Source organism: Dreissena polymorpha, chromosome 5 (genome assembly GCF_020536995.1).
Source record: "Dreissena polymorpha isolate Duluth1 chromosome 5, UMN_Dpol_1.0, whole genome shotgun sequence".
In the NCBI taxonomy this organism is placed as follows: Eukaryota; Metazoa; Mollusca; class Bivalvia; order Myida; family Dreissenidae; genus Dreissena; species Dreissena polymorpha.
The window spans coordinates 100302293-100315032 of record NC_068359.1 but is presented as its reverse complement, the minus strand read 5'-3'; the positions used below and the strand labels follow the sequence as shown (position 1 = coordinate 100315032).

Sequence of the window (12740 nt, the reverse complement as noted above, 5' to 3'; positions counted from 1 at the left end):
TTGATTATTATGCATGACATGATAAATATAAAGTTTAGTGGAACTGTTACGTAATAGGAATAACGCATTCAATTAACATAAATAAACTGTTACCTAAACTGTGTTGAAATACATTTTATATAAAATACATATCACATCTCAATAGAGTATACCGCAAAAACAACTAAGCTGTGAGAATCCCTTGCGGTTACGTCATACGTCGAACTAGGTCTTGAAAGGTTCGAAATGACCATCATACGATAGTAGAAGCGAAATCGATGCAAACATACATTTAAAGGGATAAATTAAATTCGAGCTTATGGGAAACTGGAATGTATTGCATGTGCGTACAGAATCGTCTCTGATCTGGAATGTATTGCATGTGCGTACAGAATCGTCTCTGATCTGGAATGTATTGCATGTGCGAACAGAATCGTCTCTGATTAGCCTTTAAAGTCAGTACAGAATAATCAGGTACGTTGCTGTGTACTTAAACTGGACTCATGCTGAGAATATACTTCCCACAAACGAAAAAAAGACAATACAAGAGGAAAGTGTCTTCTTTATTAGTCTGTGCGGACATGTATACACCAGATGGCATTTTGCTCATTGTTTCTTTTTAGGAGTGTAATTTAAATGAGTTTACTTTAATATGAAATATTTGGGGGTTACAACACAAAATCATAGATAATGGTTAATTGGGGGTTTTAACACAACATCATAAATAATGGTTATTTGGGGGTTATAACACAAAATTATAGATAATGGTTATACCAGTATCTTTTTCTATTTTGTTTAAAATAATCGGTCAATATATTAATATTTACAGTAGAACAAAATCGTTCCATGTAACTTTATTGAGTGCCTTTTACACTAAAATTCCCGACGCCCTTTGATGCTTTGCATCAATACTTATCTTGTTGTTTATTATAATGGATCTTTTTTCGAATGATGCATGTAACTTCAAACACATGCTGTCAATGTATATGCATGTAACTTACAATAAGCTTTACATTCTTAAGTCTGAACTAGTCTGTTCTTTGTCAAAGTTGAGCTCGAACGTCAACGACATGCCGTTTGACGAACGTGAAATCGTAAGGGAAACTTTATTCATATGCAGGCTTGTAGAGGTGCGTTGTGGTCTTAAGAGTGTTAAAATAACATTCCAAACCGCACACTTAGAACAGGAGTAAACGCAGTAAACACGAGAGAAACAATTATTAACCATACAGAATTCCAATTGAAATAAAAAAATACAAAACATACAAACAGTTCCGACTAAATTAAATTGCAAATTACGAAATCAAATAAAAAATATGTAGATATATTTACAGGCCCGATCAATCTAAATAGATATTTAATGAACCAAAAATGTATTAACGAAAAGGCTTTCATGCTGAGATTGATATTGATATGATAAAGTTCAGTGTAGTAAGCAATTGATATGGATGATAAAGCTTTTGTAAAGCCAAAGCCATTCGAATTGTTCATTCCTCCGGAAACATGACGTACTTTTTACTACCGGGCGATAAATCAATAACATGCGCTTTGCAAACAACATACCGTGTGATACAGTGTGCAGAACCAATCCCCAATAAATTGTATTTGCATGTCTTGTAATATAAATTAGACTTAACATGTAACAGTAACATAATCTGTTTTAGAAACACTTTTGAAAAATCAAAATATGCGGAGGATATGTGTAGTTATTACAGTTAAAATTTAAAGATAAAACGCATTGTTGTTGTGCTAATTCTCTTCATCAACACTCTTAGTACATACATCCGTCAGAATATTTGTTTTATTATACGTTTGACGATTTAAAATATCTTTGACTGTAGGAAGAGGAAAAATGATCGCACCTATCACATTCATTATCGCTTTTTATAACTGTGATATAGATCGATATTTTGTTTTCTTGTTCAAGACATTCTTACAAAGTTTGATTTACTGACAAAGTATTCAACATTGCAGAGAAGCATAGCCTAGTGTTTTCGGTCAGGGACATCATAATTATGGATACGGGCGTAGATAATTAGTGTTTAGCGGTAAACTAACACTTAAAAATATTGGGTCAACGTCTCCAGTATAATTGTTCATAAGAGATTTAAGAAAGTCCGTTCTCTGGACAGTATATGATATAATATAATGTACATACTATCGGAAATCTATTGTTTCCTCTTATATTTTGAAAACCGTTAGCAAGAAAACGATCGCTATTTTGTTTGAAGTAAGCACATTAACATGTATTTGATTAATCTGGGTGTTAAGTTTTTTAAGCCGGATTTCATTGTCTATGGTTTAGTAATTTACCCGAGGACTAGGCGTTCATGTGGAAAAACTGAGCTGTATGGTATTCTTGGTCGTTGTGTCATGTGTCATGTAACTTAAAATCTTCTTGAAACATACATCAGAGATTGATTTGTGTTTTGTAACATCGTTTTTTGATTCGCTGAAAGCTTTGTCGCATAAAACGTCCTTGGGGTCAACATAATTCACGCCCAACGGGTCACAAGATTTCTAAAATAATAAGGCAATATTAATTTTCAACAGGTTAAATATTTGGCACATTCGTCGAGTAATGGTCATTGTATAGATTTGATTAAATCGCTCATGTGGGTCAAACTTGGCCACATACTATGGGCTATGAACATATGTTTAATTAAATAACCTAAACAACTCTCAATTACATTTACTAGAAGAGCGAACAATGGCAATAATTGCCCCTTGTTTGCAAAAGCGCTTTAATTTCGATCCAGTTTACCCCATATTGTTTGTGAAAGGTTTCAACATCAATGAAATTTAAATATCATTATTTTCATATTATGACATGAAAATTAATATAACAACCTTTTTTTCTTTAAATTGTAAAACACAGATATATACGATTTCCATGCTCAAAACCCCAATACTTTGTCATTGTCATTAAAGTACCTTCAAATCATGCTCATCGTGTTCACCACACTAAAATAAGGTAATTTGAGATTTATGTTTTCATAGTAACAGATAAGGTTAATGACTGTAATATGAGGTATAACTTAGAAGCTAATTTATAGTAAAATGTAATTGATTAAATCGCAAAATAAGTAAACTCGCCTGAAAATTAGCCATTTTAGGTAGTTATGTATCGAGCTAGCAATTCAGTTCATTATATACACGAGATGGTTTAACCATTTTTTTGTTCATCTCTTTATTAACACAAAAGTTGTGATAATCCTCCGTAGGAATTTCAATATAATCGAATTAACTTGCACGAGCCTTTTAGTTTTGAGTGCAGTCTATTTAAACTATAAATTACCAGTTTCAAGCATAATATAAATCTGAAATAAATGAATTGGGAGCAAGTTCATTTTTTCTGTAAACTTCAAACACTTCAAACACTTATTTATTAACACTAAATTATATCGAGGCAATTTGTACTTCAACGTTAAGTGTTTTGCCAATGCAGTACACTAGTATTTTTAAAATGACATTATGTGCATTTGTCACTATTGAATTAAGCTGAAAAGAATAAACAGGTCAAAAGAGTTAGTTAAAATGAAGTAACTTACCAATTATATGCCACTCATCTTGCTATCAGTTGTTCATTAAAAAAATATATTATATTAGATATTTTACATGAGTGTAAAGTAATCTAAGCCGAGCGGAACTGTCTTTTTATTAGGATCGGAGTAAGTGTTCGTGTGCCGTATGAATAGTTATCGTTGCAGGAAAACGAATCATTTCTGTCGTCAGTTGTCAAACGAAAAGCCACACAACTTATTTGGCATAGTATATATAAGCATAAATAAGTTACATATTTTATCTATAAGAATATATCTGGTGGTTACAAGGAAATAATCCGTCTTTTTTGCGCTTTAAAACTTAAAAATAATCGCGTTTATCGAAATGGACGTATACGTATAGAAATCCTACTTTTTGTACGAAACGAAAGTGCGGTTGATATTCAAATGCATTATTTTCTCTTTCCGGGATATTGTTTAAGTATGTTGATGCTGCATTAACAAATTTAAGTGTTTATGAAGTGAAAACATCAATGATAAACAACGGTTGAGATAAACACCTATAATCATATACTGTTTGATCATGCGCATAATGTCACTTTAAGTACAAAAAAAATCCTTCGGTTTGACTTTAGTCCTTACGAAAACGAATATGGTCACATTTGTATTGAAATATATTCAAGAGTTATGAGGATCAGTGCAAATCTAATTTCAAGCTGTTGTTTGCGTAACTTGAGTAATAATATAGAAGTCAAATATTCGTTATCCGCATTAATATGACGAACTGATTTCTACCGGGCATGCTGTCCGTCAAATGCTTCGTAAATAACATATATTGTGATACAGTGGACCGCAGTTATTACAATAAAATTGTACAAATATTCACAATCGTTGCTGTTAGTATTTATTTATAAATTCAAATCGAATAACAATATAAATGAAAAAAGCCAACAATATTACTAGAAATCAATATATAAATAAACATTTGATAAAAGTACTTTTCCAGAGGACGACAACACATGACACAATAGTATAATATTATAAAAATGTAATAAAATACGAATCCACATACAAAAAAAGCGAATTGTACCCTTAATAAACAACGAATACTTTATACACGTTTACAGTTTAACGATAACAATGCTATTAAAGGGCATATGAGGTTTCTCTACGTAGCAAACTAATCTGGCAATGAGTCTCTTCTATCATACAACTTATGATTAATGGAAGGTGTTGCAAAACATTATGAGAACATATTATCCAGCCTGGCATAGTTACCATATCGTTTTCAAAGCAGGCAGATTCAATCGCATTTGATGTAATAGTTTTTCACGAATGGTCGCCTTATCAAAAGTTGAAACACCTTTGTTAGTTTTATTTGCCATAACACTGAACATAAGACCATTTTTTGAATACATTTTTTTTTATAAGAAAAACATTAAAACCTAAAGGAGTTACACTTGCAAATCATAATTAATCTTTGACTTGCATTTCGCATTGTTACAATTGGCTTTCGTTGAATCTTTCGATGGAATTGTTACTGTCGTGAATGTTTTCTCTTTTCTTCAATTGACTCACTTCTGTCTTTGAACCAACCAAACTAGGGCTGCCATCCTCATTAAAATTTGAGTATTTGCTTGACATTGATAAAGCCCCAACTTTGATGACGTCATCTCTCCCAACCGATCACACGCCCTTCGGATACTTTGTCTATATCGAAGACTAAGAAAAGCATACAAAACTGGATTTATGCTGCTATTAATGAAGAATATCATTAATGCGAGTCCTTCAAAATGGATCTTAGATTCCAAGGAAGGAAAAGTAATATTATATTTCGTCATTTTCTCAAAAACCAGTTTAGGAATAGGTAACATAACAGGGAAAATGATTATTACAAGAATCAACTTCGATATCTTACGAGATGTGATTTGTACTGTCTGTCCACGAAGTGTCTTTGATACTGACAATAGAACAAACCATTTACGGAGGTGCATAAACACCGTTATGCAAACCGGTAGGAGATAAACGGCAGCCCAGACCACGAATGGTGTATCGCTTGTGACTTGACTGGCAACCAAACCATATTTTGCCAGCATCAAGTATGTGATCCAAAACACCAGACCGACTGTCCATATGACAAATGACGCTGTCATTACACGACTCTTTGTCAAAATGAGTTTTGATTTCAGCGGGTGTAATAATAGCATATAACGGACAACTGCAATCATACTTATATGCATATTTGCAGCGAACCACGAAATACCTATTATTGTAGGATACACTCCACTCTGTTCAAGTCTATTCTCACTTGCACATGTCATACGTACATATATTGACTCCCCGGTACCATGTTCAGAAGCAAGAACATGGCATCACTTAAAGCCAGGCAAGCAATTGCTACAAATGTTGGAGACCGTAACTTTTTATCAGCAACCGTTCTCCAAAGCACTAAAAAGTTTGCACAAATGCCGAAGATGAATATAAGCCTCACTACGTCGTACACACATTTTCCTGTGCAGGTATAACACATCGGACCAGAGGATGTTTCCTCTGACCCTATGTGTTGCAAGACAATGCCGCTTCCGTTGCCTCCAGTGCCAGAAATAAGTACAGAAAGGCGGCGATCATTCGAACTATTTGTAAACGTTGTTGTTACTTCCTGGAAAAGCACATTTGAAGAAAATCCATGTATTTGAGTAACCATTTCTGTGAATTGAAAATAAATCATTGTTGAGCATGTGTTGCTTCTCTACTTATACCTGTCAGGTTTGAAAGAAAGTATCTTTCGGCCAATAAAAACAGCTTTGACGATTAACACCAACTCACCAACTTTGATCGTCAACAAACGTATTGTGTTAATATTCAACAAGTCATTTTGCGAAACTGTCAGTATTTTATTATCACATTTTGTTTTGAAACAATGACTAATGGATGGGTTTAGGTTATTGCACTATGCACTTACTCTTCTATTCCTCCATAGATTTACAAAGTTTTATTTTTTAAACTTCAATAAAAAGCTCAGTTACCTGTATGTCCTGCATAAGAACATTTTTTTACGGATAAAAAATTCATAAATCCTGAAGTATGACCTGTGGTCCTTGTACACTGCCTTTTCCTTTAAAGTTGTTAAACCATCTTGCATAAAATGAAGTTTTATATGTATTTGGTTTCTTTCTATATATATATTGATAAGAGAGCTTATGGTTCTTATACTGTGCACTTCCTCTTAATATAAGTTTACTTTTTTAACTATTCAAGTAGAGATCGGAAAAATACTTAAAGACATTCGAAACTTCGTCTGTAATTCCACTATTGGAGTTGTAAACCTTATATGCATATGTCGGAACTTATTACCGTGCGGAACAAAGCACAATTCCTGTTGTCACAAATACCACTATTAATCGTGTTTCATATGCATTTTTGAAACAATGGAAAGGAGAAATAATTTTTGATAACGATAATTTACTATTTTCGTCATTTGTCACTTATGCATTGTATTTATATAAGGTACGAGATGTTTCCGTTAAATGTATTACCATACTTCTCATTTCTTGGGAATAGCTTTCATACCAAGGTATTCACCTAAATTGACCTTTATCAACAACCAATAAAACGTTTTAGAAATTTCCAACCAGTAGGAACAAATGAATGTTCGCATTTGTTTAAAATACCTTTACTTCGCAAAATGTGAAATGTTCTGCATTGATTTACTGTTTTACTATAATATGAACAATTTGTTGACTCTATGTGTTGCCCAATTTTAGTGATATGCGCCTTTGAGAGATATTAGTTTTAATATTCACAACACGATAACAAATACTTATGAGTTGAAGAGGTAAAGAGAATGCTTATCCATCAAGTGGTCCAGGATTTGGTACCTGCGAAAAGCTAACTATATTTATCAAATTTGCTGTTGCTCCTATATATTTTTTAACTATTCAACATTATATAGGGTTGAGCATTTTTCCATTTACTTCCTAAGTCAAATTCCAAGGTTTTGGTGATCAAATTCCGTTATGACTTGGGTAAGTACTATGCAGGTACCGAATAGTTTGTTGCGATATAAGTTGATTACAAGCTATCAATCATGTTCACATAATTATTTAATCATACTTTTCCACAAGTGAACTAGTCTATATGGAAATTTTGTCATTCTGAATATCAATGCGCTGGTAAAAATTATAAGCTGATAAATATGAACTATTTCGGGAAATACTTTCTTTTACAAAGGATAAACTTCATTTTATTTATAATTGTTTGCATTTTATGTGTAATATGTATTTACATATGTTTAGAAAATGTATGCGTCATGTAAAATCCTAAATTGCGTCATGGTTATGTTCTTTGCAAGTTGAATCAAGCATAAGTCACGCTCTTTTGGCACTTTTTTAAGGAATGTCTTTAACAAGTAAATAAAGTATCGTTTTGGGACAGAGATTTAAAGGGCCCTTTTTACAGATTTTGGCATATATTGAAGCTTGTCATTAAATGCTTTATATTGATAAATTTTAACATTGGACCTAAAAATATCCAGTAAACAAACAAGAATACAATTTAAAAAAAAGAAAAAAAGTAACCCTCAACTGTGCTCGAACCACTGACCTCTAGAGTCCTAGATGTAAAAATCTTCCGCTTAGACCACTCGGCCATCCGTGCTCATGCTATGACGCATTGTATTTTTTACTTTATATAAGCAATCCTCGTAGTTTTACAAAATATAAAGACAACAACTGAACTTTCCAAGTTATTCAATCGTTTCGCGTTGCAACGCTTTATAATAAACTGGTTTTCAAATCGTCAAAAGATACATATTATGGATATTTTAGAGCATGATAAATGTTCAGTATTACTGTTTCCACACAAATATCATAACTGAAACGAAAATTTGCGAATCTGAAACAACTTTTGTTTTAAATTTTGTCAATTTACCAAAACGTGAAAGGGCCCCTTTAAAAAGTGTTGATGAATGATGGATGATTTTAACCTTTTTGAATTGGAAATACGCAAATAGTACACACAATTATGAAAAGTTGTTGAAGGAATCTAAAAACGTGATTGGTCAACAAATAACGTAAATAAGACAATCGTCCTTGTAACATTTAACTGTTTATTAATATACGCCTATTTGAATGCATCCTTTTTAAGTCGTACCTTAAAATCAACATCCCAAAATGATCAACTATGATCAATAAAGCGTCAAGCATGTTTTATGCAGCATTTTTGGTGTGTTTAAAATAGATTTAGTAAAACATTTTATTGAACTGGAAAATTCTGTTCACGACGTTGCTTGTTTAAGTAGATTTCCACAACTTTCGCTTAATATCTACTTCAAAGCTTTAAAAAACGTCATTAAACATATAGAATTAGTAATTACCACACAAGGAAATAATTATATAATACAATAATAATTAAATTTGTTAGTTCCCAATAATGTATGCCAACCCACATCACAAACGCGACATCAATTCAACATGCAAAATGCATGAATGTTTGTAAACCCTACCGAGTTGATAATCCTAACATTTGCAAGATTAATGGTCAATATTTTAATATCGAACGCATCATTTCATGGTGTAACAAGTCGTTAAAAGAATCACTTTTAAGAAGTCTACTAGCTGCAATGATTTATAATCCGTATGAATGCATATTTGGTATTTTATCAGAGTTTAAATTTTTACTTTTGAACTCAACATTTAATCTTGACTGCGTTTTGCTGTCTGCGTGTGTAAATGACAAAACATCATGTCTTTATATTTAATCTCACGGCCAAAACCCTTTCTCCTTTCTTACATGACATATAACTTTACAGTTAGAGCCGCACGTGTAAGCCTGAACAGTCACTTGATGGGAATGACACATTCCATTTACATAAACAAACAGTTACATCACAACAGTCACTTGATGGTAATGACACATTCCATTTACATAAACAAACAGTTACATCAAAACAAAGTATGAACCTGATATTAAAGGGGCCTTTTCACAGATCTTGGCATGTTTTGAAGTTTGTCATTAAATGCTTCATACTGGTAAATGTAAACATTGGATCTAAAAAGCTCCAGTAAAAAATCAAGAATAAAAATTAAAAAAGGAAAAAAGGCTCGAACCAGTGACCCCCGGAGTCCTGGAGTAAAACCCAATTAGACCGCTCGGCAATCCTGCCAAGTATGTAAAAAGAGACGTATTTTATACTTTATATAAGAAATCTTCGTAGTTTCACAAAATTAAACGACAACAACAGAACTATCCAAATTATTCAATCGTTTCGCGTTGCAACGCTTTATAATTTTCAGGTTTTTAAATCGTCATAAGATGCATATAATGGCTATATTAGACTATGGTAAATGTTCAGTATAACTGTTTCCTCACAAATATCATAACTAAAACGAAAATTTGCGAATCTGAAACAACTTTTTTTATCAATTTTGTCAATTTACCAAAACGTGAAAAGATCCCTTTAAGTTCTTACGCTGCACGAAACGACTGACCGATGGAGTCAAATGCAAGAACTTGAATTCGGAGTGTACAAATTAGAAAATACGTAGAACATGATTTATCATAAACACATCAAATAATACCGATGCGAATTATAATGTGGTTGTTTAAAAAAATCATTGATCCCTGAATTGAGTTGCCCATGAACAGATCATTTTAAACCATGAAGTTTCATGTCGACAAATGTAACTTCATTCGCGAAAATTTGTAACAATTTTGAGCGTTTTTTATACTGGTTTGAGACTTGATATATATATTTTTTTCATTGTACAATTGTATTCTTGTCATTAAAATGGTGCTCTAAAGATTCTGTGTTACAATCTTACGATTCGGGGCATTTAACGACCTGAGAAGAAGTCATTTAAAGCGGTATTTACCCTATAAAGTTGAAAAGTTACGTAATTCTAATAATAAGGCAAAATTGCAATAGCAAAAATAAATGGAGCTTTTTGTTGAATACTTTCTTTAATAACTTAAATTGCAATCTCGACACGACTCTGATGCTGTGAATTAATTAGTTAATTATTTCTTAAAACAGTCAACCCAGATAATTTAAATATATTGGAAACTAAATTTATTATTTAACTGTCGATAAACATTGACCTGGATATTTATTGTATTTAATATGGTATAATTGCATTGTTTATGAAATTTTCCATTAGATGCTATTTGATTTAAAAAAAATGTGGACATGTTTATAGACGTTAAATTTGAAGTAAATGAAGTATTGTACTACGTCGAAATTGTATTCATTTTAAGCTACAAAATAATAAATATGATTAAACAAAATTGTTTAGCGTGCAAAGCCGTACATGAACGTAAATATATCTGATATATTGTTTCATACGGCTGAAACAGTACAAGTTACCACATGTTTAGCAAGAATCAATGTTTGGTATGTCGCCCAGTTAAACGTGAACTATGACATGCGAACGAGTAGCTATGCCGTGCGCACGCGGTAGCTATGACGTGCGTACGCGGTAGCTATGACGTGCGCACGCGGTAGCTATGACGTGCGCACGCGGTAGCTATTACTTGACCAATGATAATACGTATTATGATAAGATATCCTAAATGGGTAAGTACTCAGTTTATTACAAACGCATACTCCTTTAATAAATAAAACACTGTGTAAAATTATAAGAAAAACGGTCAATATTATAATTGCCATGTGAATGAATAAATATGTGTCTTCCATTATTAAAACAAAAGTTGAGTTTCGGAAATAACATTTAAATAGCAAACTTAACAATTTCATCTTTAAAACGTTTACAAGCCTGATTATGATCATTAATCTTAACATATCATTTCCATCAATAAAATCAAACAAATTAAATTAACGTGAACAATGGCTGTTTGATCGCCTAAAGTGCCACTGTACATCCATTGTCAGCCACCTAAAATGTACTATGCATGATATTTTCTCGAAGATCTGTTCGAAAACTTTCCCCACACCAAATAATTCGCTAAACTTGCTTATGCAAAAGGCAAGTTCACTAGTCAATGGACGTGACCTGTCATACGATGTCTTCCGATCGTAACTTTGTTACGTTTTGATTTAAGTCATTAGTTCGATACCCGCTTGGGATTTTATTTTTTCTGACATTGTGCTATTTTGTGTAAATCAAATTTGGCTTATTTTATTATTGCAGCTGATTAATGCAATTAATGTTTTAGTAAAGCGTATTTATGTAAAAAATATAATTTACATCGCAGTAATCGAATCCTTTAATTCCTACACTATCCTGTTTGGAAATTAAAAAATTGTCCAATAGGTCACGTTGCACGTGTGGCGCGTGCGTTTAGATGTTGTTTTTTTCTATTACAGTATTTACATAACCGTATCACCTTTCATCCGTAAAATTATATCTAAACACTATTAATTGATGCACATTTCATCAAAAATTTACGTTTTACGCTCCCATTTAAATGTTTATCAAAGTGTTTAGATGCACTAATTATTATTGGGAGGCTGCTTAGAGTTTCGCCGACCTTGGTACCTTTTAAAGGAGTCATGCAAGTCAGTACTGATCTGATACGTAGTATCATTGGTCAGCTTTTTCGTGCGCACGCCGTAGCTATGACGTCATAAATGCCGCGTGCGAACTTCAAAGCTATCGCATGCGCACGTCATAGATTACGCGTTGATACGTCATAGCTATCGCGTGCGCACGTCATAGCTATCGCGTGCGCATGTCATAGATACCGACGTTCGCACGTTATAGAGACCGTTGAATAAAATATTTTCTATGTCCCCTTTATGCCAACGTATATAAGACATGTTAAAACCAAAATACCTGTTTCGGCAGATACAGATAAAGTTCGTATTTTCAAGCCGAAACTCATCGTTCTAACCATATTTGGCCGCACAACAAATGTTTTATAGTAGTTGATACATATTCGTTTTTATTTTTACTAACAAAGCTTTGCCCTGTGTGAATATACATGAGTCTGTATTGGTGGATTATGAAATGCTGGACTTTCTAATTTCTGTGTAAATGTTACAAAAGAATATTTTTTTTTAAGTTTGCGATATTTTTCGAACAAGTTGTATAGCATAATAAACACACGTGTTCCTTGGTGTAAATGCCATCGTAGTAAAAGGAACTAGTCATTAAAAGTTTAAACGCAGTTATGTGTCGAAGAAACACACCTAGGGGATCTCGCAAAGGCAATACGTACCATATATATGAACCACATGTGACGAACGTTCAATAGTTTCGTATATTAACTTGTTAATAACAGCTATCTCACCGAAGTCAT

At 32.8% G+C, this 12740-nt stretch overlaps 2 protein-coding genes across 2 annotated transcripts in view; one reads left to right on the top strand and one right to left on the bottom strand.

Annotated features, from left to right (window-relative positions):
• Nucleotides 1–12740, top strand: part of LOC127880782 (uncharacterized) — a 222334-nt gene that overhangs the window by 37557 nt on the left and 172037 nt on the right. The gene's annotated exons all lie outside the window — the stretch shown is intronic.
• Nucleotides 5057–5803, bottom strand: LOC127831511 (somatostatin receptor type 5-like). The gene has a single exon (XM_052356494.1). It carries the CDS (start codon nucleotides 5801–5803, stop codon nucleotides 5057–5059), a length of 747 nt encoding a protein of 248 aa, XP_052212454.1.

What these genes read in the sequence shown, in the direction of transcription:
- LOC127831511 (XM_052356494.1), bottom strand. Translation starts at nt 5,803, where the DNA reads ATGACATGTGCAAGTGAGAATAGACTTGAACAGAGTGGAGTGTATCCT.